Below are 22,261 nucleotides of genomic sequence, written 5' to 3' on the forward strand. Positions count from 1 at the left end.
AACTCCCTCATCCAAGTCGTTAATGAAAATCACAAACAGCAGAGGACCCAGAACTGATCCCTGCGGTACGCCACTGATAACTGGGCTCCAGGCTGAATATTTGCCATCCACCACCACTCTCTGTCTTCTATCGGTTAGCCAGTTTGTTATCCAACTGGCCAAATTTCCCACTATCCCATGCCTCCTTACTTTCTGCATAAGCCTACCATGGGGAACCTTATCAAATGCCTTACTAAAATCCATGTACACTACATCCACTGCTTTACCTTCATCCACATGCTTGGTCACCTCCTCAAAGAATTCAATAAGACTTGTAAGGCAAGACCTACCCCTCACAAATCCGTGCTGACTATCCCTAATCAAGCAATGCCTTTCCAGATGCTCAGAAATCCTATCCCTCAGTACCCTTTCCATTACTTTGCCCACCACCGAAGTAAGACTAACTGGCCTGTAATTCCCAGGGTTATCCCTATTCCCTTTTTTGAACAGGGGCACGACATTCGCCACTCTCCAATCCTCTGGCACCACCCCTGTTGACAGCGAGGACGAAAAGATCATTGCCAACGGCTCTGCAATTTCATTTCTTGCTTCCCATAGAATCCTTGGATATATCCCGTCAGGCCCGGGGGACTTGTCTATCCTCAAGTTTTTCAAAACGCGCAACACATCTTCCTTCCTGACAAGTATCTCCTCAAGCTTATCAGTCTGCTTCACGCTGTCCTCTCCAACAATATGGCCCCTCTCGTTTGTAAATACTGAAGAAAAATACTTGTTCAAGACCTCTCCTATCTCTTCAGACTCAATACACAATCTCCCGCTACTGTCCTTAATCGGACCTACCCTCGCTCTAGTCATTCTCATATTTCTCACATATGTGTAAAAGGCCTTGGGGTTTTCCTTGATCCTACCCGCCAAAGATTTTTCATGCCCTCTCTTAGCTCTCCTAATCCCTTTCTTCAGTTCCCTCCTGGCTATCTTGTATCCCTCCAGCGCCCTGTCTGAACCTTGTTTCTTCAGCCTTACAAAAGTCTCCTTCTTCCTCTTAACAAGACATTCAACCTCTCTTGTCAACCATGGTTCCCTCACTCGACCATCTCTTCCCTGCCTGACAGGGACATACATATCAAAGACACGCAGTACCTGTTCCTTGAACAAGTTCCACATTTCACTTGTGTCCTTCCCTGACAGCCTATGTTCCCAACTTCTGCACTTCAATTCTTGTCTGACAGCATTGTATTTACCCTTCCCCCAATTATAAACCTTGCCCTGTTGCTCGCACCTATCCCTCTCCATTACTAAAGTGAAAGTCACAGAATTGTGGTCACTACCTCCAAAATGCTCCCCCACTAACAAATCTATCACCTGCCCTGGTTCATTACCAAGTACTAAATCCAATATGGCCTCCCCTCTGGTCGGACAATCTACATACTGTGTTAGAAAAGCTTCCTGAGAGGTCGACTTCCGGTCAGCAAGCGGAGCGGTCGCAAGGTGAGGGGCTCCCGTAGCGGTGGAGAACAGGGAAGGGAAAGGACGCGCACACCCCCCCCCCCCCCCCCCCCCACACAAAACAAACCGGTCACCGAGGGATCCTCGGCGGCGGCGGCGGCAGCGGGAGCGGGAGAGGCCCAAGCGGCGGCGGCGGCGGCAGCAGTGGCGGGAGGGGCCCCGGCGGCGGCAGAGCGGAGCGGCGTCTACACCCCCCCCCCCCAGGGGCCGGAGCGGAGCAGTGGCCAGACCCCCCGCCCAAGGAGCGGAGCGGAGCGGCGTCCATACCCCCCCCCCCCCAATGAGCGGAGCGGAGCGGCGTCCATAACCCCCCCCCAAGGAGCAGCGGCAGGAGAGGCCCGGGCGGCGGCAGAGCGGAGTGGCGTCTACATCCCCCCCCCCCCCCAGGGGCCGGAGCGGAGCAGCGGCCAGACCCCCCCCCAAGGAGCGGAGCGGAGCGGCGTCCATACCCCCCCCCCCCAAGGAGCGGAGCGGAGCAGCGTCCATAAACCCCCCCCCCACCAAGGAGCGAAGCGGCGTCCATACCCCCCCCCCAAAGGAGCGGAGCGGAGCGGAGCGGAGCGGCGTCCATACCCCCCCCAAGGAGCGGAGCGGCGTCCATAACCCCCCCCCCCCCAAAGGATCGGAGCGGAGTCTACCCTCCCCCCCCCCCCCAAGGGCCAGAGCGGAGCGGCGTCCATACCCCCCCCCCCCCACCAAGGGCCGGAGCGGCGTCCACCCCCCCACCAAGGGCCGGAGCGGCGTCCACCCCCCCCCCCCAAGGGCCGGAGCGGTGTCCACCCCCCCCCCCGAGGGCCGGAGCGGTGTCCACCCCCCCCAAGGGCCGGAGCGGCGTCCCCCCCCCCCCCCCCCCAAGGGCTGGAGCGGCGTCTACCCCCCCCCCCCCAAGGGCCGGAGCGGAGTCTACCCCCCCCCCAAGGGGCGGAGCGGAGCGGCGTCCATACCCCCCCCCCCCAAGGGCCGGAGCGGCGTCTACCCCGCCCCCCCAAGGGCCGGAGCGGCGTCCACCCCCCCCCCCAAGGGCCGGAGCGGCGTCTACCCCCCCCCCCTAGGGCCGGAACGGAGTCTACCCCCCCCCCAAGGAGCGGAGCGGAGCGGCGTCCATACCCCCCCCAAGGGCCAGAGCGGCGTCTACCCCCCCCCCCTCCAGGGCCGGAGCGGAGTCTCTCCCCCCCCCCCCCCCCCCAGGTCCGGAGCGGAGTCTCTCCCCTCTCTCCCCCCCCCCCCCAAAACAGGCCCGGAGCGGAGTCTCCACATACACCCCCACCCCCCCCCCCCCCCAAAAAAAAAAACCGGCAGCAGCCACCACGTGGCAAGAACAAAGGACTGGACAGACTCCTCTCACTCTCTCTCTCTCCTGCGTGAGAGAGATAGGGGAAAAGTGAGGGGGGAGAAAAAAAAAGAAGGACTTTTATTTTTTTAAAAGTACACTGTTAAAGAGAAAGGGGAGGGATATATATTATTTTCTCTTTCTCTACACCCACTCCCATCAAAGCAAGCCCACCTGAGGGGAGTTGCATAAAAGGAGGTGGGAGAAAATAATTAATAAACAAATAAATAAAATAAAAATCAGGCATCGAAAAAGGGGGAACAGAAAAACAAGGGGAGAAGAAAAGATGAAATGGAAGGGGGAGAAAAAAACGCCAGAAGGGAGCCAAGGGAAAGGGGGCACCAAAAGCAGGCGGGACAAAAGGCAAGCCAGCTCACGCGAGCGGATTAGCACACGAAGCAGCGGGACGGATGTACCGCCGCATCAAAAAGAGCCGGACAGACAGGTGCCCTCTCCCCTGGGGTTAGAGGGGGGCGTGAATTGGAAGGAAGCCTTTACTGAGGTGGTGAGGGAGCAGCTGCAGGCAATCAAGGCAGAGTTGAAAGCAGACGCAGAGGCCGCAGCACAGGCAGCAGTGGCCAGGGCCATGTCAGGGGTGCAGCAGGCTCTGACCAGATTGGAGGAGAAAGTAGAAGCTCAAGGGAAGAAACTGGAAGCTCAAGGGGGGAAACTGGAAGCCCATGAGGCAACCATTAAGGAGCTAGAGAAAGCAGCGACAGACATGAGCGACCGGGTCACGGCCCTAGAAAGGGAAGTGACGAGTCTGGGCGCAACACAGGGGAGCCTGAAGGGCAGGGTAGACGACCAAGAAAACAGCTCGAGAAGGCAAAATGTTAGGATAGTGGGCCTGCCAGAGGGGACCGAGGGTAGAAACCCCACAAAATACGTGGCTGCAATGCTGGGCAACTGAGTGGGCAGGAAAGCTTTCCCCACCCCACCGGATCTGGACAGAGCACATCGGTCGCCGCGCCCGAAGCCCAAGGAAGGGGATCAACCGAGAGCAGTCATAGCCAAACTGCACCGGTACCGGGATAGGGAGGCAATCCTGCGCTGGGCCAAGGAAAATAGAGCCAGCAAATGGGACGGGCACACCATCCGAATATATGAAGACCTTGGAGTGGATATATCTAAGAAACGGGCTGAGTTTAACAGAGTGAAAGCGGCTCTCTACAGGAACAAAGTGCGTTTTGGTATGCTGTACCCAGCGAAGCTCTGGGTCACATACCAAAACAAGGAATATTTCTTTACAGCCCCTGCTGAGGCGAATAGATTCGTCGAGGAGCACGGGCTGGAAGAACAGCAGGGGGGGTAGGGACGAGAGGCCCCTGGCAAGGAGCAACGACACGCCAATGGGTAGGATGGGGGAAGAGCAGGCAGAAAACCGTAGAGGCCAGGTAGAGAAGAAGCGAGACAACAATCTCCGAGAGGGGAGCCACCGTAATAGCAGGAAAGCTAGCGCCGGGGGCACGCAACAAAGCAGGGCCGCTGCGCACCCCCAACAGGGGGGAAGGCGCCAGGCAGGGGAGGGGGGAGATCACCCACCAAAGTCGGGAGAGCAAACGGGGACAGGAATAGGGTATAGAGGAGCAAAGGAGGGGTATACAGGGGAGGAGGGTAGAGGGAGAGACCAGGGGGGGGCACACAGGGAGGGGAAAGGTAGGGTCAAAGGGACAAACAAGGCCAGAAAAGGAACAGGGCTACAAAGTACCACAACCAAGGGCTCGGAACAAGGAACCGCTGCAAGCACCCACCCAGGACGGTCTGTGGGCAAAGGGGCCCCCCAGAGTGCAGGGGACTACCCGCGTGGCGGACACACAGTGGACGGCCATGGCGGGTGCCCCCAAGACAAGGGGAAACCCCGGAGCGCAGAGACCCGAACGCATGGGGAGAGCAGTGGTAGCGGCCATCCTGGACGGCCCCCTAACAAAGGGAAACCCCGGAGGGCAGGGGCTCGTCCACCAGACAAACATGGTTAATCCCACAGGAACGAGGGGGCAGAAGCCCCCCACCAGGATAATCACCTGGAACGTAAGGGGACTTAACGGCCCAGTGAAGAGATCCAGAGTCCTCACCCACCTCAGAAATATGAGGGCCGACATAGTCTTCCTCCAAGAGACGCATCTGAGGGAGCAGGACCAACTGCGGGTAAGAAAGGGCTGGGTGGGACAAACCTACCATTCCTGCTATGGGACAAGGGCCAGGGGGGGTGGCGATACTGATCGGCAAGAGGACAATGTTTAGGGCGACAAAGACGGTTACAGACCCAGGGGGGGCGATATGTCATGGTCAGCGGGGCCCTGGATGGGGCGCCGGTAGTCCTAGTCAACGTGTACGCGCCCAACTGGGACGACACGAGCTTCATCCAAAAGACCATGGCAGAAATCCTGGACATAGCGACGCATCAACTAATCATGGGGGGGGACTTCAACTGTGTACAGGACCCAAAGACGGACAGATCAAACCCCAAAACGGGGAAAACCTCAAACATGGCAAGGGAACTCGGTCACTTTATGGAGCAGATGGGAGCTGTGGACCCCTGGAGGTTCGCCCACCCGGGGGAGAAAGAATTCTCCTTCTTCTCCCCAGTACACAACGTGTTCTCCAGAATTGACTTCTTTGTGGTGGGGAAAACGGTGCTTCCAGGGATAGACAAGGTGGAATACTCCGCAATTGTGATATCAGACCACGCCCCACACTACATGGACGTGCGGCTGGAGACGGGAAGGGCCCAGCGCCCCACATGGAGGTTGGACGGTGCCTTACTAGCTGACAAGGCCTTCAGCGAAAGGATAGCGCGGGCCATAGCGGAGTACACAGAGAACAACCAAAACGGGGAGGTATCATCCTCCACGTTCTGGGAAGCGCTTAAGGCCGCAATAAGAGGGGAAATCATTGCCTTCAAAGCGCAAAGAGATAGGGAGGAAAGGGTGGCTAGGCAGAAGCTGGTCGACTCCATACTGGAGGTAGACCGTAAATACTCCGAGGCCCCGACCGTAGAGCTCCTGGCGGAGAGAAAAGAACTACAAAGGAACTTTGACCTGCTCTCCACCAGGAAAGCAGTGCACCAACTCCGCCAGGCACGCGGGACCCTGTACGAACACGGAGACAAAGCCAGCCGCCTGTTGGAACACCAGCTGAGAAAGCAGGCAGCCACCAGAGAAATTGGGCAAATCAGGGGTACCAGAGGCATGTTGGAAACAGAACCAGAGAGGATTAACAAAACCTTCAAGGCCTTCTACCAAGAGCTGTACACCTCAGAGCCCCCAACGGGGAAGGCTGGGATGAACCGGTTCCTTGATGGACTGGTCATACCAGTCGTGGGAGAGGGAAGGAAACGGGACCTGGAAGCACCACTAGCACTGGGAGAGATCATGGACAGTATCAGCTCCATGCAGACGGGGAAGGCGCCGGGACCGGACGGATTCCCGGCGGACTTCTACAAAAAATTTGCGACAGCGCTGGCCCCGCACCTGCGGGAGATGTTCACAGACTCGCTAGCTAGGGGCACACTGCCACCCACGTTAGCACAGGCCTCAATCTCGCTGATACCTAAGAAAGACAAAGACCCAACGGAATGTGGGTCATACAGACCCATATCTCTGCTGAACGCAGACGCCAAAATACTGGCCAAAATCCTAGCCAAAAGGCTAGAAGACTGTGTACCTGAGGTGGTCACAGAGGACCAGACGGGCTTCGTCAAAGGTAGACAGCTCACCTCGAACATCAGGCGCCTGCTGAACGTGATAATGACCCCCTCCGGGGAGAGAACACAAGAGGTGATCGTCTCCCTGAACGCAGAAAAGGCCTTCGACAGAGTCGAATGGAAATACCTCATAGAGGTACTGGAGCGGTTCGGGCTTGGAACAGGGTTCACCGCGTGGGTAAAACTCCTATACAACGCCCCCATGGCGATTGTACGGACCAACAATACCAACTCCCAATACTTCCAGCTGCACAGGGGCACCAGACAAGGATGCCCACTGTCCCCGCTGCTGTTCGCACTAGCAATCGAACCGCTAGCAATTGCGCTCAGGGCAGCAAAAATTGGAGGGGGATCCGAAGGGGAGGCAGAGAGCACAGAGTCTCACTCTATGCAGACGATCTGCTCCTCTACATCTCGGACCCACAAAGCAGCATGGACGGAATCATCGCGCTCCTGAAAGAGTTTGGAGCCTTCTCGGGCTACAAACTCAACATGAGCAAAAGCGAGATCTTCCCAGTACACCAGCAAGGGGGGGGAGGGGGGGGGGGGGGGCAGCACTAAAGGGGCTGCCGTTCAAACAAGCCCGACATAAATTCCGCTACCTGGGGATCCAAATAGCCCATGACTGGAAAGGGATCCACAAATGGAACCTCACCAGCCTGGCGGAGGAAGTAAAAAAGGACCTGCAAAGATGGAACACACTCCCACTCTCCCTCGCAGGAAGAGTCCAGACGATCAAAATGAACGTATTGCCCAGGTTCCTCTTCCTGTTTAGATCCATTCCGATCTACATCCCCAAGGCCTTCTTCATAGCGCTGGACAAACTTATCATGGCGTTCGTATGGGGGGGTAAAAATGCTAGGATCCCAAAGAAGGTCCGACAGAAAACAAAATCCAGGGGGGGGCTAGCCCTCCCGAATCTACAATTCTACCACTGGGCGGCAACAGCCGAGTGAGTAAGGGGATGGATCCTGGAGCCAGAAGCTGAGTGCGTGCATGCGGAGGAGGCCTCCTGCATGGGGACCTCCCTCCGGGCCCTCGCCACGGCAGCACTCCCATCCCCACCCAAAAAACACTCCAGCAGCCCAGTGGTGACAGCCACCCTCCAATCCTGGAACCAACTGCGGCAGCAATTTGGCCTGAACAAAATGTCGGACAAGGCTCCCATCTGCAACAACCATAGGTTCAAACCAGCACTGACTGACGCCACCTTCAAAAGGTGGAGACAGGACGGGGGGACACTGACAGTCAGGGACCTATACACGGACGACAGGATCGCAACACTGGACGAACTGACAGAGAAATTTCAGCTAGCTGGGGGGAACGAGCTACGGTACCTGCAGCTCAAAAACTTCCTACGAAGGGAGACAAGGACGTACCCACAACCGCCACGACAGACACTACTGGAAGACCTACTGGACGCAAGTATCCTAGAGAAAGGGAACTGTAGTGACATGTATGGCCGACTGGTAGATAGGGACGACACCGTGCTGGACGCAACAAGAAGGAAATGGGAGGATGACCTGGGGATGGAGATAGGGTGGGGACTCTGGAGCGAAGCACTGCATAGGGTCAACTCCACCTCCACGTGCGCAAGGCTCAGCCTGACGCAACTAAAAGTGGTACATAGAGCCCACTTAACGAGAAACCGTATGAGTAGGTTCTTCCCGGAGGTGGAGGACAGATGTGAGCGGTGCCAAAGAGGCCCGGCCAACCACGCCCACATGTTCTGGTCTTGCCCCAGACTTGTGGAGTACTGGACAGCCTTCTTCGAGGCTATGTCCAAAGTGGTGGGGGTGAGGGTGGAGCCATGCCCGATAGTGGCGGTCTTCGGGGTTTCAGACCAGCCAGATCTATTCCTGGGGAGGAGGGCGGACGCCCTTACCTTTGCCTCCCTGATCGCCCGCCGTAGAATCCTGTTTGGCTGGCGGTCAGCAGCACCGCCCAGAGCTGCAGACTGGCTGTCCGACCTCTCGGATTCTCTCCAAATGGAGAAAATCAAATTCGCCATCCGAGGGTCGGACGACGGCTTCCACAGAACGTGGGAGCCATTCATGCAATTGTTCCGGGACCTGTTTGTGGCCAACGTACAAGAGGAAGAATAGTCGGGGGAAGGTAGCCGGCGGGGAGGGGGGGGGGGCGCTACGGGCTCGTTACGGGGGTTTGATGGCTAGCTAAGGCCCAAAACCAAACTAAATAAATGCCAATAAACATGTTGGGGAATGTAAAATATGTATGCCGGCAAAGAGGGGGAGGCCACAGTTATTACTACGAAGATGCTCACCTGTAAATATATATGTTAATTTTTGCGTGTTTTTTTTCTCTCTCTAACAATTTGTAATTTGTTCAATATGAAACATGAAAACTGAATAAAAAACATTTATAAAAAAAAAGAAAAGCTTCCTGGACACACTGCACAAACACTACCCCATCCAAACTATTTGATCTAAAGAGTTTCCACTCAATATTTGGGAAGTTGAAGTCGCCCATGACTACTACCCTGTGACTTCTGCACCTTTCCAAAATCTGTTTCCCAATCTGTTCCTCCACATCTCTGCTGCTATTGGGGGGCCTATAGAAAACTCCCAACAAGGTGACTGCTCCTTTCCTATTTCTAACTTCAACCCATATTACCTCAGTAGGCAGATCCCCCTCGAACTGCCTTTCTGCAGCTGTTATACTATCTCTAATTAACAATGCCACCCCCCACCTCTTTTACCATCCTCCCTAATCTTGTTGAAACATCTATAACCAGGGACCTCCAACAACCATTTCTGCTCCTCTTCTATCCAAGTTTCCGTGATGGCCACCACATGGTAGTCCCAAGTACAGATCCATGCCTTAAGTTCACCCACCTTATTCCTGATGCTTCTTGCATTAAAGTATACACACTTCAACCCATCTCCTTGCCTGCAAGTACTCTCCTTTGTCATTGTTACCTTCCCCACTGCATCACTACGTGCTTTGGCGTCCTGACTATCGTCTACCTTAGTTGTTGGACTACAGATCCGGTTCCCATTCCCCTGCCAAATTAGTTTAAACCCTCCCGAAGAGTACTAGAAAACCTCCCCCCCAGGATATTGGTGCCCCTCTGGTTCAGATGCAACCCGTCCTGCTTGTACAGGTCCCACCTTCCCCAGAATGCGCTCCAATTATCCAAATACCTGAAGCCCTCCCTCCTACACCATTCCTGCAGCCACGTGTTCAACTGCACTCTCTCCCTATTCCTAGACTCGCTATCACGTGGCACCGGCAACAAACCAGAGATGACAACTCTGTCTGTCCTGGCCTTTAACTTCCAGCCTAACTCCCTAAACTTGTTTATTACCTCCACACCCTTTTTCCTACCTACATCGTTGGTACCAATGTGCACCACGACTTCTGGCTGCTCACCCTCCCCCTTCAGGATCCTGAAGACACGATCAGAGACATCCCTGGCCCTGGCACCCGGGAGGCAACATACCTTTCGGGAGTCTCGCTCGCGACCACAGAATCTCCTATCTATTCCCCTAACCATTGAATCTCCTATTACTATTGCTTTTCTATGCTCCCCCCTTCCCTTCTGATCCCCAGAGCCAGACTCAGTGCCAGAGACCTGGCCGCTGGGGCCTTCCCCCGGTAGGTCATCCCCCCCCAACAGCATCCAAAACGGTATAATTGTTTTGAAGGGGAACGGCCACGAGGGATCCCTGCACTGTCTGCCTGTTAGTTTTCTTTCCCCTGACTGTAACCCAGCTACTCTTGTCCAGTACCTTTGGTGTGGTTACCTCCCTGTAACTCTTCTCTATGACCCCCTCTGCCTCCCGGATGATCCGAAGTTCATCCAGCTCCAGCTCCAGTACCTTAACACGGTCTCTGAGGAGCTGGAGTTGGGTGCACTTCCCGCAGGTATAGTCAGCGGGGACACCAGTGGTATCCCTCACCACCCACATCCTACAGGAGGAGCATGCAACTGCCCTAGCCTCCATCCCCTCTTACTTTACAGAATTAGCTGCCCCTTGGACCAACTGGACCTCCGCCCTCCGACTCTACTTCCAGTCAGCTGCACTCTAAACTCCTGGCTCCCTTCACGCTCTTTGATAAACATAGGAAATGAAATGTAAGGAGCACCTTACTCCCTCCTCACCTAACTCCCTCAGTCACCAAACTCTCACTGTAGCACTCAAATGCCACAAGCTCAGCACTCTAGTGCAAACAAGGTACTGGAACGGTTTGGGATTGGAGCAGGGTTCACCGCCTGGGTGAAACTCCTATACAGCGCTCCCATGACGAGCGTGCGGACAAACATCACCAGCTCAAAATACTTACAGCTGCACAGAGGCACAAGGCAGGGATGCCCGCTGTGCCCGCTGCTGTTTACCCTGGCGATCGGGCCACGAGCACTCTCGCTCAGAACCAACAAAGAACTGGAAGGGGATCGGAGAGGAGCCACAGAATACAGAGTCTCGCTCTATGCGGATAACCTGCTCTTCCATGTCGCAGACCCCCAAAGCAGCACGGAAGAGATCATGCTGCTCTTGAAAGAATTTGGAGCCTTTTCAGGCTCTCAAATTGCCCATGACTGGACACGGATCCACAAGTAGAACGTGACCAGCCTGATGGAGGAAGTTAAAAAGGACCTGTAGAGGTCGACACACTCCCACTCTCCCTGGCGAGGAGGCTGTAGACGATCAAGATGAACGTACTGCCCAGGTTCCTCTTCCTGTTCAGATCCATTCTGATCCAGGTCCCCCCAAGGGCTTTTTCAACACAGTAGAAAAATGATCATGGTGTTTGTGTGTGTGTGTGTGTGTGTGTGTGTGTGGGGAGGGGTGGGGGGAAGAGAGGAGGGTACGAGAACCCAATGACTGACAACACTAGAGGAACTGACAGAGAAGCTCCAACTGACCAGAGGGAACAAGTTAAAATACATGCAAATTAAAAACTTCCTACTTATGGAAATATAAATATACCCACAGGCGCCGATTGGAATCACCATTGGAGCTGCTGGGTGTGAACAACTTGCGGGGGGAAAGCAGTGGGGACCTGTGTGGGCAACCACGGGGGAAGACACGCTCCCCACCGGACAAGACAAGAGAAAAATGACAGGAAGAGCTTGGGTTTGAAATGGGTTGGGGACTCTGGAGCGAAGCACTGAACAGGATCAACTCCACCTCCACATGTGCAAGGATAAGCCTCATGCAGCTGAAAGTGGTGTACAGAGCACACCTACCCAGAACCCGAATGAACAGGTTCTTCTCAGAGGTGGAGGACCAATGTGAACAATGTCATAGAATTTACAGTGCAGAAGGAGGCCATTCGGCCCATTGAATCTGCACTGGCCCTTGGAAAGAGCACCCCACTTAAGCCCACGCCTCTACCCTATCCCCGTAACCCTGTAACTGAGCAAACAGAGCCAACCTTTTTGGACACTGAGGGCAATTCATCATGGCCAATCCACCTAACTGGCACATCTTTGGACTGTGGGAGGAAACCGGAGCACCCGGAGAAAACCCATGCATACATAGGGAGAACGTGCAGACTCCGCACAGTGACCCAAGTCGGGAATTGAACCTGGGACCCTGGAGCCGTGAAGCAACTGTGCTAACCACTGTGCTACCATGCTGCCCGAACCACTGTGCTATCATGCTGCCCTGTCAGGGAGGTCCGGCCAACCACACCAACATGGTCCGGGCCTGCCCCAGACTTGTCGGGTTCTGGACAGCCTTCTTCAAGGTGATGTACAAGGTTGTGGGGATGAGGGTGGAGCTGTGCCCGAAAGTGGCAGTCTTCGGGGTATCAGAGCACCCAGATCTCTTTATGGCAAGGGTTATATTACTTTACATAATATATATATTACTCTTTGAACCAGCAGAGTTGATGAAATAAACAATAGTCTTCTTTTAAAGATGTTCCAATTTAATGAGTACTATAAATAATTTTTTGAGTTCTTTGTACTTAATACTCAACTAGTAAAAGATATAAATACATTAAATTTAACCAGCTAACTATACAATGTAACATTGAAATAACTTATAACTTCCGTCTCTCTGACTATTCTATATCTTGTCTGTTCACTCTCCTGAAGCACACGCTCTCAGAAAGAGTGGGAAAATCTTTCTTATACCATCTGATAGTGAGACATCTAGTGTTGAATTGACTCTACTACTTTTACATACACTGATCATGCATATTGACACACAGAAATCACTGCAACCACTTTTTTGTTTTACATTTTCTCGCAAATATTAAAAGAAAATTTAGTTACATATGATATGCAGTGTATACAATGTACAGTAATCACTAGAATCATGAAAAAAATTCACAAATTCAGACGATTGGGTCTTCTTCTTCTCCTTGTTGATCTTCTTTACATCAAAGGTGATGAAGAGGATTTAATGTCTTTATTAATCATTAAACTTGAATGCATTTGCTGTTCAATCTGTTTTGAAATTGTCTGTTTCAAATCAAGATCAGGAAGAATCTTCGCACTAGCTGTGACTTGAAGTAGATCTCTACGATTTCTTCTCAGAATGTTTCCATCTGAAGTTCTTATCAGATAAGATCTTGGAGAAAATTGGCTAATTATGCAAGCAATGTCAGACCAACCTCCTTCAGGAACTCTTAATCTAACAGTAACATCCTCAGATAGAGCAGACAATTCTTTTGAATGAAGATCAAATATCACTTTTGCTTTATTTACTGTTGTTGAATTTTCTTCACAGTGCACCTTTGTTCAGGATCAGGAAAATGTAACTGAGGTAGAGTCGTCCTCAAAATTCTGTTGCATAACATTTGAGATGGAGATAATCTTGTAGATGAAGGTGATGTCCAGTAATTGAGGAAAGCTGGATGAAAATCAGATTGAGAATCTTTGGATTTAGTAAGTATCTGTTTCATAATGAATACCGTTCTCTGCTTTTCCATTGGACTGTGGAAAATTAGGGCTTGAAGTGACATGTTCAAAATTGGACTTCAATGAGAATTCTTGCCATTCATGACTTGAGAAACATGGACCATTGTCAGACATGACCATACAAGGAATACCATGCCTGGTAAATATCTTCTTGCATGTCTTTACGACAGTTCGGGATGTGATGTCGTTCAATTTCATTAGTTCAGGAAAATTGGAAAAATAGTCAATGACTACGAGATATTCCTGACCAAATAAGTGAAAGTGAACCTTGATCCATGGTAATGAGGTTGCAGTGGTTCTTTGCATTGATGCTTTTGATGTGACTGGCTCATTGAACACGATATCATATCCTAGATATCATTGTTGATACCTGGCCAGTAGATCGATTGTCTGGCACGACGCTACATTCTTCAATCCCTAGATGACACTCATGAAGTCGAGAAAGCATTTCAGACCTCATGCTTTGTGGAATCACAATGCGATCTTGTCTCAGCAGTACACCATCTACAATAGTCAGTTCTGACTAAATGCTTTGGTATTGCAGACAATTACCTTTAGGCCATCCTTGTTGAAGATGATGCATGACTTTCATCAAAGTAGCATCTTTCAGTGTCTCAAGCTATTTGGTGAAATTTTACATCAGAGACAGGAAGTAGCTCTCTGAATAATTGCAGTTGAGAATCAACATCAGTTATCGATTCTTCTTGAATAATTTAAGTGTTGACTGATCTAGATAAGGGCCGGGATCCTCCCTTCTGGGGACTAAGTCCCCACGCCGGCGGGAAAACCGGTGCCAACGACTCCGGCGTCTATGGCCCCCCCGAGGTGAGGAATTCTCACATGTCTAAGGGGCTATGTTGATGTCGAAGGGGTTGGCGCTGCTCCAGCCAACGCCAAGTGGACAGGGCGAGTTTGCGCATGTAAGGAACAGCTGGCGTGATTGCGCACATGCGTGGACCGGCTGGCGTATTCTCGTGCATGCGCAGCGGGGGTTCTCTTCTCCGAACCAGCCCCCGGACAATATGGTGGAGCCCTACAGGGATCTGGCACGGAAGGAAGAAGTGCCCCCCCACAGATCGTGGGCCCGATCAGGGCCAAGCCACCGTGGGGGACCCAACCTGGGGCTGTACCCCCCGTGCTACCCCGAGGATCACCCACGCATACGCACCTTCCAGGTCGTGCCGGTGCGTGAGTTGGATGATTAACGCCGGCAAGACTGGTCAAAAATGGACGGCCGCTCAAGTTTGGTAAAAATTCTAGCATTGGCCATTTCTGCAGTAATGTCTTCCTTCTTTGGTATTGGATAATTCTCTCTTTTTGTATTGCGATTGCGATCCTTTGGATCCGTGCAGATTCTCATCTCACCTGTAGGTTTCTTTATGCAGACGAGGGAGCTAACCCAGTCAGTAGGTTGAGTAATCTTTGATATGATACCTTGAACTTGCAATCTTGAAAGTTCAGCCTTTAGTCTGTCTTTAAGAGGAGCAGGTCCACGTCTTGGTGGATGGATTACCGATTTGGCATCCTTCTTCAGTTATATTTTGTGCTGAAAAGGTAATGTACCCATAGCTTGAAATACATCAGGGTATTCCTGTAAGAGTTGTTGAATGTCATCATTGAGCGTAGTTGACGGACTGGTATTCAAAAAAATACTTTGAATGAACTTCAAATCTTTGCACGCTTGAGCTCCAAGTAAAGATGGACAAGTATCATTTACTATCTCAAATCTTACTTGTTTTTGAATGTCCCTGTTTGTGACACTCCGGTAACACGACCCATGTGAGAAAATGGGATTGCCATTATAATCTTTTAATGAGCACTCTGGAGGTATTATCTCATAATGACCTTTCATCTTGGACAAGTCCTTGGAATTCAGAAGATTTGCCAAGGCACCTGTGTCCAGTTTGAAAGTAATTGGAATTGTGTTAATGTACACAGTAGTCATCCACTTGTTGCTAACGATATTGATGCTTTGATCTTTTGTTGCTTGAAGATCCTGTTCATATCCTTGATGAGCTGGCTTTGTTGCTTTAAGATGATTCTTGCTTGCTTGCAGATCATTCTTGACGGACGATTCAACCACACCAACGAAGAAATTATTTCTTATTTTTTGTCCACAGCTCTCACTTTGTAATATTTTTTCTGTGCAGGAGGAATGTAACTTGCGGATGATTGACACTCAGCAGCATAAAGGTTTAACTTCTGGCATCTCAAAGAGCGTTTACCAAAAGCAGGTACTTTCCCTTTCAGTGGGTGTTGCCACACCTGTGACACGTAATCACATTGTCATCATGACGTATTAGTGATGTATACGCAAGCGCAGACTTCTTCTTTGACGTCCCGCATTTCTGTGCATAGTGTGCATGTGCAGATCCCGAGAATGCTTGCGAAGGATAGCTTTCTTTCCTCACAGTCTTCTGCTTTGCTCGCGACACCATTTTGATTTTCTCTGCCTCATGGTCGGGATTTGCGCTTTTTTCTTTAGGATAAAATGCTAAATACTAACTTTTGGTCTGTTCCACACAGGTGCGCAATCACGATTTGTAACGTTAAATAATTCTGCCGAATTAATGCTTCTCTGACTGGATCAATTTGGTCTCTTACAAGTGAATCATGTAAATCTGCATAGTTACATGTTTTAGCTGAGAGTTTGAGATCAGTGATGACATTATTCACCGGTTCACCAAAGTTTTGAACTCTTCTGTGAAATTTTAAGCGTTCTAAAATTTAATTGGTCTGCATCTTACAATATTCATCGAACTTCGCTGTAACTTGATCAAATTTTGTTTTATCTTCACCAGCATTAAAATTAAAGAAATGGAAGATTTTGATTGATTGCTGTCCTGCCAGGGACAGAAGTAAAGCAATTCTTCTAGCTTCTGGCGCAGCACTTAAGTCGCCAGCATCTAAATAGAGTTGAAACTTTTGTTTGAACCATTTCTAATTGAAATTTAAATTACCAGTGGTCTTGAGATGTCTTGGTGCTTGAACTTGGTCTATTGAAAAGTTGTTTTTGTCGAAGTTGCCGATGTTGCGATGACTTCTGTAGTTAAATAGTTGAATCCGATTGTTTTTTATTTCTTTTTATTCTAAATCTTCACGAGTCTCTCTCAAAAGCTTTAATCACTCTGGTACCAAGTTATATTACCTTACGTAATCTCTATATCACTCTTTGAACCAGCTGAGTTGATGAAATAAACAATAGTCTTCTTTTAAAGATGAACGAATTTAATAAGTAATAAAAATAAGATTTTATGAGTCCTTTGTACCTAATGCTCAACTAGTAAAAATAATACAGTAAAGATGATCAACTAACTATACAACGCAATAATAAAATAACTTATAACTTCTCTCTCTCTAGCTATTCTATGTCACTGATATATGTGGGATATATCAGTGTGTCATAGTGAGGGGTGTGAGATATATCAGTGTTACAGTGAGGGGTGTTCACTCTCCTGAAGCACACTCTCTCAGAAAGAGCGGGAAAGTCTTTCTTATACCATCTGATAGAGAGACATCTAGTGTTGAATTAACTGTATTACATTTACATACATTGGTCATGTATATTAATACACAGAAATTACTACAGCGAGGAGGGCCGACGCCATAGCCTTTTCCTCCTGAATCGGACACCAGAGAATCCTGCTCGGCTGGCGATCGGCAGCACCACCTAAAGCTGTAGACTGGCTGTCCGACCTGTCGGAATTTCTCCAACACGTTTACTACAGTGAGGGGTGTGAGATATATCAGAGTGTCACAGTGAGGGGTGTGGGATATATCAGAGTGTTACAGTAAGGAGTGTGGGATATAACAGCATGTTACAGTGAGGGGTTTGGGATATATCAGAGTGTTGCACTGAGTGATGTGGGATATAACATAATGTTACAGTGAGGGGTGTGGGATATATCAGAGTGTTACAGTGAGGGGTGTGGGTATATCAGAGTGTTACAGTGAGGGGTGTGAGATATATCAGAGTGTTACAGTAAGGAGTGTGGGATATTACAGCATGTTACAGTGAGGGGTTTGGGATATATCAGAGTGTTACAGTGAGGGGTGTGAGATATATCAGAGTGTTACAGTGAGGGGTGTGGGATATATCAGAGTGTTACAGTAAGGAGTGTGGGATATAACAGCATGTTACAGTGAGGGGTTTGGGATATATCAGAGTGTTGCACTGAGTGATGTGGGATATAACATAATGTTACAGTGAAGGGTGTGGGGTATATCAGTGTGATATAGTGAGGGGTGTGGGTTATATCAGAGTGTTACAGTGAGGGGTGTGGGATACATCAGAGTGTCACAGCGAGGGTGTGAGATATGTCAGAGAATTGCAGTCAGGAGTGTGGGATAGATCAGACTGTTATAGTGAGCAGTGCAGGACATATCAGAATGTTACAGTGAAGGGTGTGGGACATGTCAGAATGTTACAGTGAAGATTGTGAGGTATGTCAGGATGTTACATAAGGCGTGCAGGATATATTAGAGTGTTACAACGAGGGTTGTGCGATATATCAGTGTTGCAGTGAGCGGTGTGCAGTGTATCAGAGCGTTATAGTGAGGGATGTGGGATACAGCGAGTGTGTGAGATATATCAGAGTATTGCAGTGATGGCTGTGGGGTATTTCAGAGTGTTACAGTGGGGTGTGTGGTATATATCAGAGTGTTACAGTGGGGTGTGTGGTATATATCAGAGTGTTACTGCGAGTGTTTGTGATATATCAGAGTGTTACAGTGAGGGTTGTGGGATATATCAGAGTATTGCAGTGATGGCTGTGGGGTATATCAGAGTGCTACAGTGAGGGATGTGGGATATATCAGAGTATTGCAGTGATGGCTGTGGGGTATATCAGAGTGCTACAGTGAGGGATGTGGGGTATATAAGAGTGTTACAGTGGGGGGTGTGGTACATATCAGAGTGTTACAGTGAGGGGTGTGGGATATATCAGAGTGTTACTGCAAGTGTTTGAGATATATCAGAGTATTGCAGTGATGGCTGTGGGGTATTTCAGAGTGCGACAGTAAAGAGTGTGGGATAGATCAGAGTGTTATAGTGAGAGGTGTGGGATATATCAGAATATTACAATGAGGGCTTTGGATAAATCAGAATGTTACAGTGACGGGTGTGGGATATATCAGAATATTACAGGAAGGGGTGTTGGATAAATCAGAATGTTACAGTGATGGGTGTGGGATATATCGGTGTTACAATGAGAGATGTGGGATATATCAGAATGTTACAATGAGGGGTGTGGCACATATCGAAGTGTGAAAGTGAAGGGTGTGGGTATATCAGAGTGTTACAGTGAGAGATGTGGGATATATCAGTGTTACAGTGAGAGATGTGGGGCATATCAGAGTGTTACAGTGAGGGGTGTGGGATACATCAGAGAGTTACAGTGAGGGGTGTGGGATATATAAGAATGCTAGTGAGGGGTGTCAGAATGTTACAATGAGAGGTGTGGTATATCAGAAAGTTGCAATGAGGGGTTTGGAATATATTAGAGTGGTTTGGATTGGAGTGGATTTTGTTTATTGTCATGTGTACCTAGGTACAGTGAAATGTATTTTTCTGCGAGCAGCTCAACAGATCTTTAAGTTCATGAAAATAAAATAAAATAAAATACATAATAGGGCCACACAAGGTACACAATGTAACGACATAAACACTGGAATCGGGTGAAGCACGCAGGGGTGTACTGTTAATCAGGACAGTCCATAAAAGGGTCGTTTAGGAGTCTGGTAACAGCGGGGAAGAAGCTGTTTTTGAGTCTGTTCGTGCGTGTTCTCAAACTTTTGTATCTACTGCCCGATGGAAGAAGTTGCAAGAGTGAGTCAGCCGGGTGGGAGGGGTCTTTGATTATGCTGCCCACTTTCATCATGCACTTCCAAGTACTCTGCGATCTCATCTTTAATAACAGACTCTAAAATCTTACCAATGACCGAAGTCAGGCTAACCGGCCTATAATTTTCCATCTTCTGCCTCCCTCTCTTCCTAAACAGTGGTGTTACATTAACCACTTTCCAGTCCTCTGGGACCCTTCCAGTCTCCAGTGATTCCTGAAAGATCACCACCAATGCCTCCACAGTCTCCTCAGATATCTCTTTTAGACCCTGAGGTGTAGTCCATCCGGTCCAGGTGACTTATCCACTTTCAGATCTTTCAGTTTCCCCAGAACCTTCTCCTTAGTGATGGCCACTGCACTCACCTCTGCCCCCTGATTCTGCTGGAGTTCTGGCATCCCACCAGTGTCTGTAGAAAGAGATCACAGATCACTGGTAGCCATAGTCAAGAAAATCTCAGTGAGATTTCACCTCGCATCTAAAGGATGATGATGTAACTACAGCGGTATGACTTTGACTTAATCTATACATCAGACAAGCATATTCTAGTGGTCGATGCGCTAAATGACAATTCTATGGGAGAGTATGTGCAAGTGCATGTGGATATGATCACAGAGACACTACAATGTCAGATGCAAAGTCAAAACTGATTGTTGTAAAACAGAAAAAGGTGAAGTTGTGCCAATAGTGAAGCATAATCTCAGCAATGGATGGCCAAACGTTTCATGCTCCAAGTATCATCATATACAATCAGAGATAGGTTTAGCAAATAGTTTGTTATTAAGATAGCAGAGAAATACTGCAGAAGTTTAATGGGGTCACCTTGGAATCGAGAAATGTAAGAGAAAAGCGCAAGATACTGGATATTGGCCAGGAATAAATAAAGATATACAGACAATGGTGGAAGAGTGCACCATTTGTCAATGATAGTCAGCATGGCAGCACAGTGCTTTGACAAAGAGTCATTGGACACAAAACATTCACTCTTTTCTTTCCCGACAGATGCTGCCAGTAGCACGGTAGCATTGTGGATAGCACAATCGCTTCACAGCTCCAGGGTCCCAGGTTCGATTCCGGCTTGGGTCACTGTCTGTGCGGAGTCTGCACGTTCTCCCCGTGTCTGCGTGGGTTTCCTCCGGGTGCTCCGGTTTCCTCCCACAGTCCAAAGATGCGCAGGTTAGGTGGATTGACCATGCTAAATTGCCCTCAGTGTCCAAAAAGATTAGGTGGGTTTACTGGGTTACGGCGATAGGATGGAGGTGTGGGCTTGGGTGGGGTGTTCTTTCCAAGGGCCAGTGCAGAATTGATGGGCCGAATGGCGTCCTTCCGCACTGTAATTTCTATGATTCTATTCTATAATTCTATGATACCAATATCGACAAGCAAAGGAACCAGTAGAGATGGGTGAAATTGTGTCAGGTCCTTGGCAAAAGGTGGGGATAAACTTATTCTACCTTGAGGGTAAAGAATATTTGCTAATAGTGGACTATTATTCCATCTATCTTGAAGTGGCACAGTTGTCAAGCTCGTCAGCCAATTGTGTTACAGTGAGGGATATTTGCACGTCATGGCATTCCTCAGGTAAACATGTGTGACAATGGACCGTGTTTCAATTATAAAGAATGGAAGGCATTTGTACAGCATTATGACTTCAGATTTAACGTTGAGCCCATTGTACCCTCAGACTAATGGCAAAGAGGAAAAAGGCGTGCAGATAGTCAAACAATTATTGAAAAATCCATGTACAGTCAAGATGATCCATATCTACATTGCTCAGCTATCGAGCATCATCTTTAAGTTGTGGTTTGTCACCATCAGAACTGTTGATGGGTTAAAAGCAACAAAAAACTCTGCCATGCCATAGCAAACAGCAAGTAAACAACCAGATATTGGGCGGGAGTCTCCAGTTCCCGGCGGGGTGGGGGGTCCCAGCGGGATGGAGTGGCGTGAACCACTCCGGCGTCGGGCCGCCCCAAAGGTGCGGAATCCTCCACACGTTCAGGAGCTAGGCCCACCCCTGAGTGGTTGGCGCCCCGCCGGCCGGCGGGATATGGGGCCTGGCACCACGCCAATGGGCCGCGAAGGGATTCACTTCCACATCGGCCATCGCGGAGGACCTCAACAGCCGATGCGGAAGGAATAGAGTGCCCCCACGGCACAGGCCCGCCCGCGGATCAGTGGGTCCCGCCCAAAGAATCAGCTGCAATCTCAAAAGAAGAAACAGAAGAGGCACTGTGACAAGTTAATCAGGGCTCTGAAACCTTTAAATCCGAATGATGTAGTGAGAGTGGAGGATCCTGCTGGCTGGTCAAATTGTGCAACATTATTACAGAAAATAGGTCTGAGATCCTGCACTGTAATCACAGAGCAAGGGGACATCAGGGCTGTTATGAATTTCAGAAAGAAATTTCTCTCTGTAACGGCTTTGAGAGGTGGATGGGAGAAAACAGTGGGTCAGGAATCCCAGAAAGGGACAAACAGTGGGAGGTGCAGTGGGGAAGGGGGAACGGTTAGCTCATACGCACCTGATAAGTTTCGAACGGTATTGCAAAGCATGTTTGACCTCTCGATGTTTCGGACCAGGGTCCTGTTCAACTGGTCAGCACGCTGCTGTTCGATGGCTCGATCATTTTGACACGCATCTAACTTCTGGTTCGATAGCAGAACTGAGGGATGGAGAAAGAGTGAGAGAGCACAAAGTGAGATATGTAAGAGTGTTACAGTGAGGGGTGTGGGATATATAAGAATGTTTCAGTGAGGGGTGTGGGTATATCAGAGAGCTACAGTGAAGGATGTGGGATAGATTAAAGTGTTACAGTGAGAGGTGTGGGATATATCAGGGTGTTACAACGAGGGGTGTGGGATATAAGAGAGTGTGACAGTGAGGGGTGTGGGGTGTATCAGAATGTTGCAGTGACGGGTGTGGGATACACCAGTCTGTTACAATGAGGAGTGTGGTAATATATCAGAGTGTTACTGTCATATC

At 49.8% G+C, this 22,261-nt stretch overlaps 1 protein-coding gene across 1 annotated transcript in view; it reads right to left on the reverse strand.

The window, feature by feature from the left end:
• The window catches only part of LOC119951029 (C-type lectin domain family 4 member A-like), a 49,003-nt gene that overhangs the window by 14,072 nt on the left and 12,670 nt on the right, over positions 1–22,261 (reverse strand). Inside the window, exon 3 of the mRNA XM_038774062.1 lies at positions 21,801–21,941. Within this exon, the coding sequence (XP_038629990.1) occupies positions 21,801–21,941 (141 nt within the window). The remainder of the gene's footprint in view (positions 1–21,800; positions 21,942–22,261) is intronic.

Source organism: Scyliorhinus canicula, chromosome 16 (assembly GCF_902713615.1).
Source record: "Scyliorhinus canicula chromosome 16, sScyCan1.1, whole genome shotgun sequence".
In the NCBI taxonomy this organism is placed as follows: Eukaryota; Metazoa; Chordata; class Chondrichthyes; order Carcharhiniformes; family Scyliorhinidae; genus Scyliorhinus; species Scyliorhinus canicula.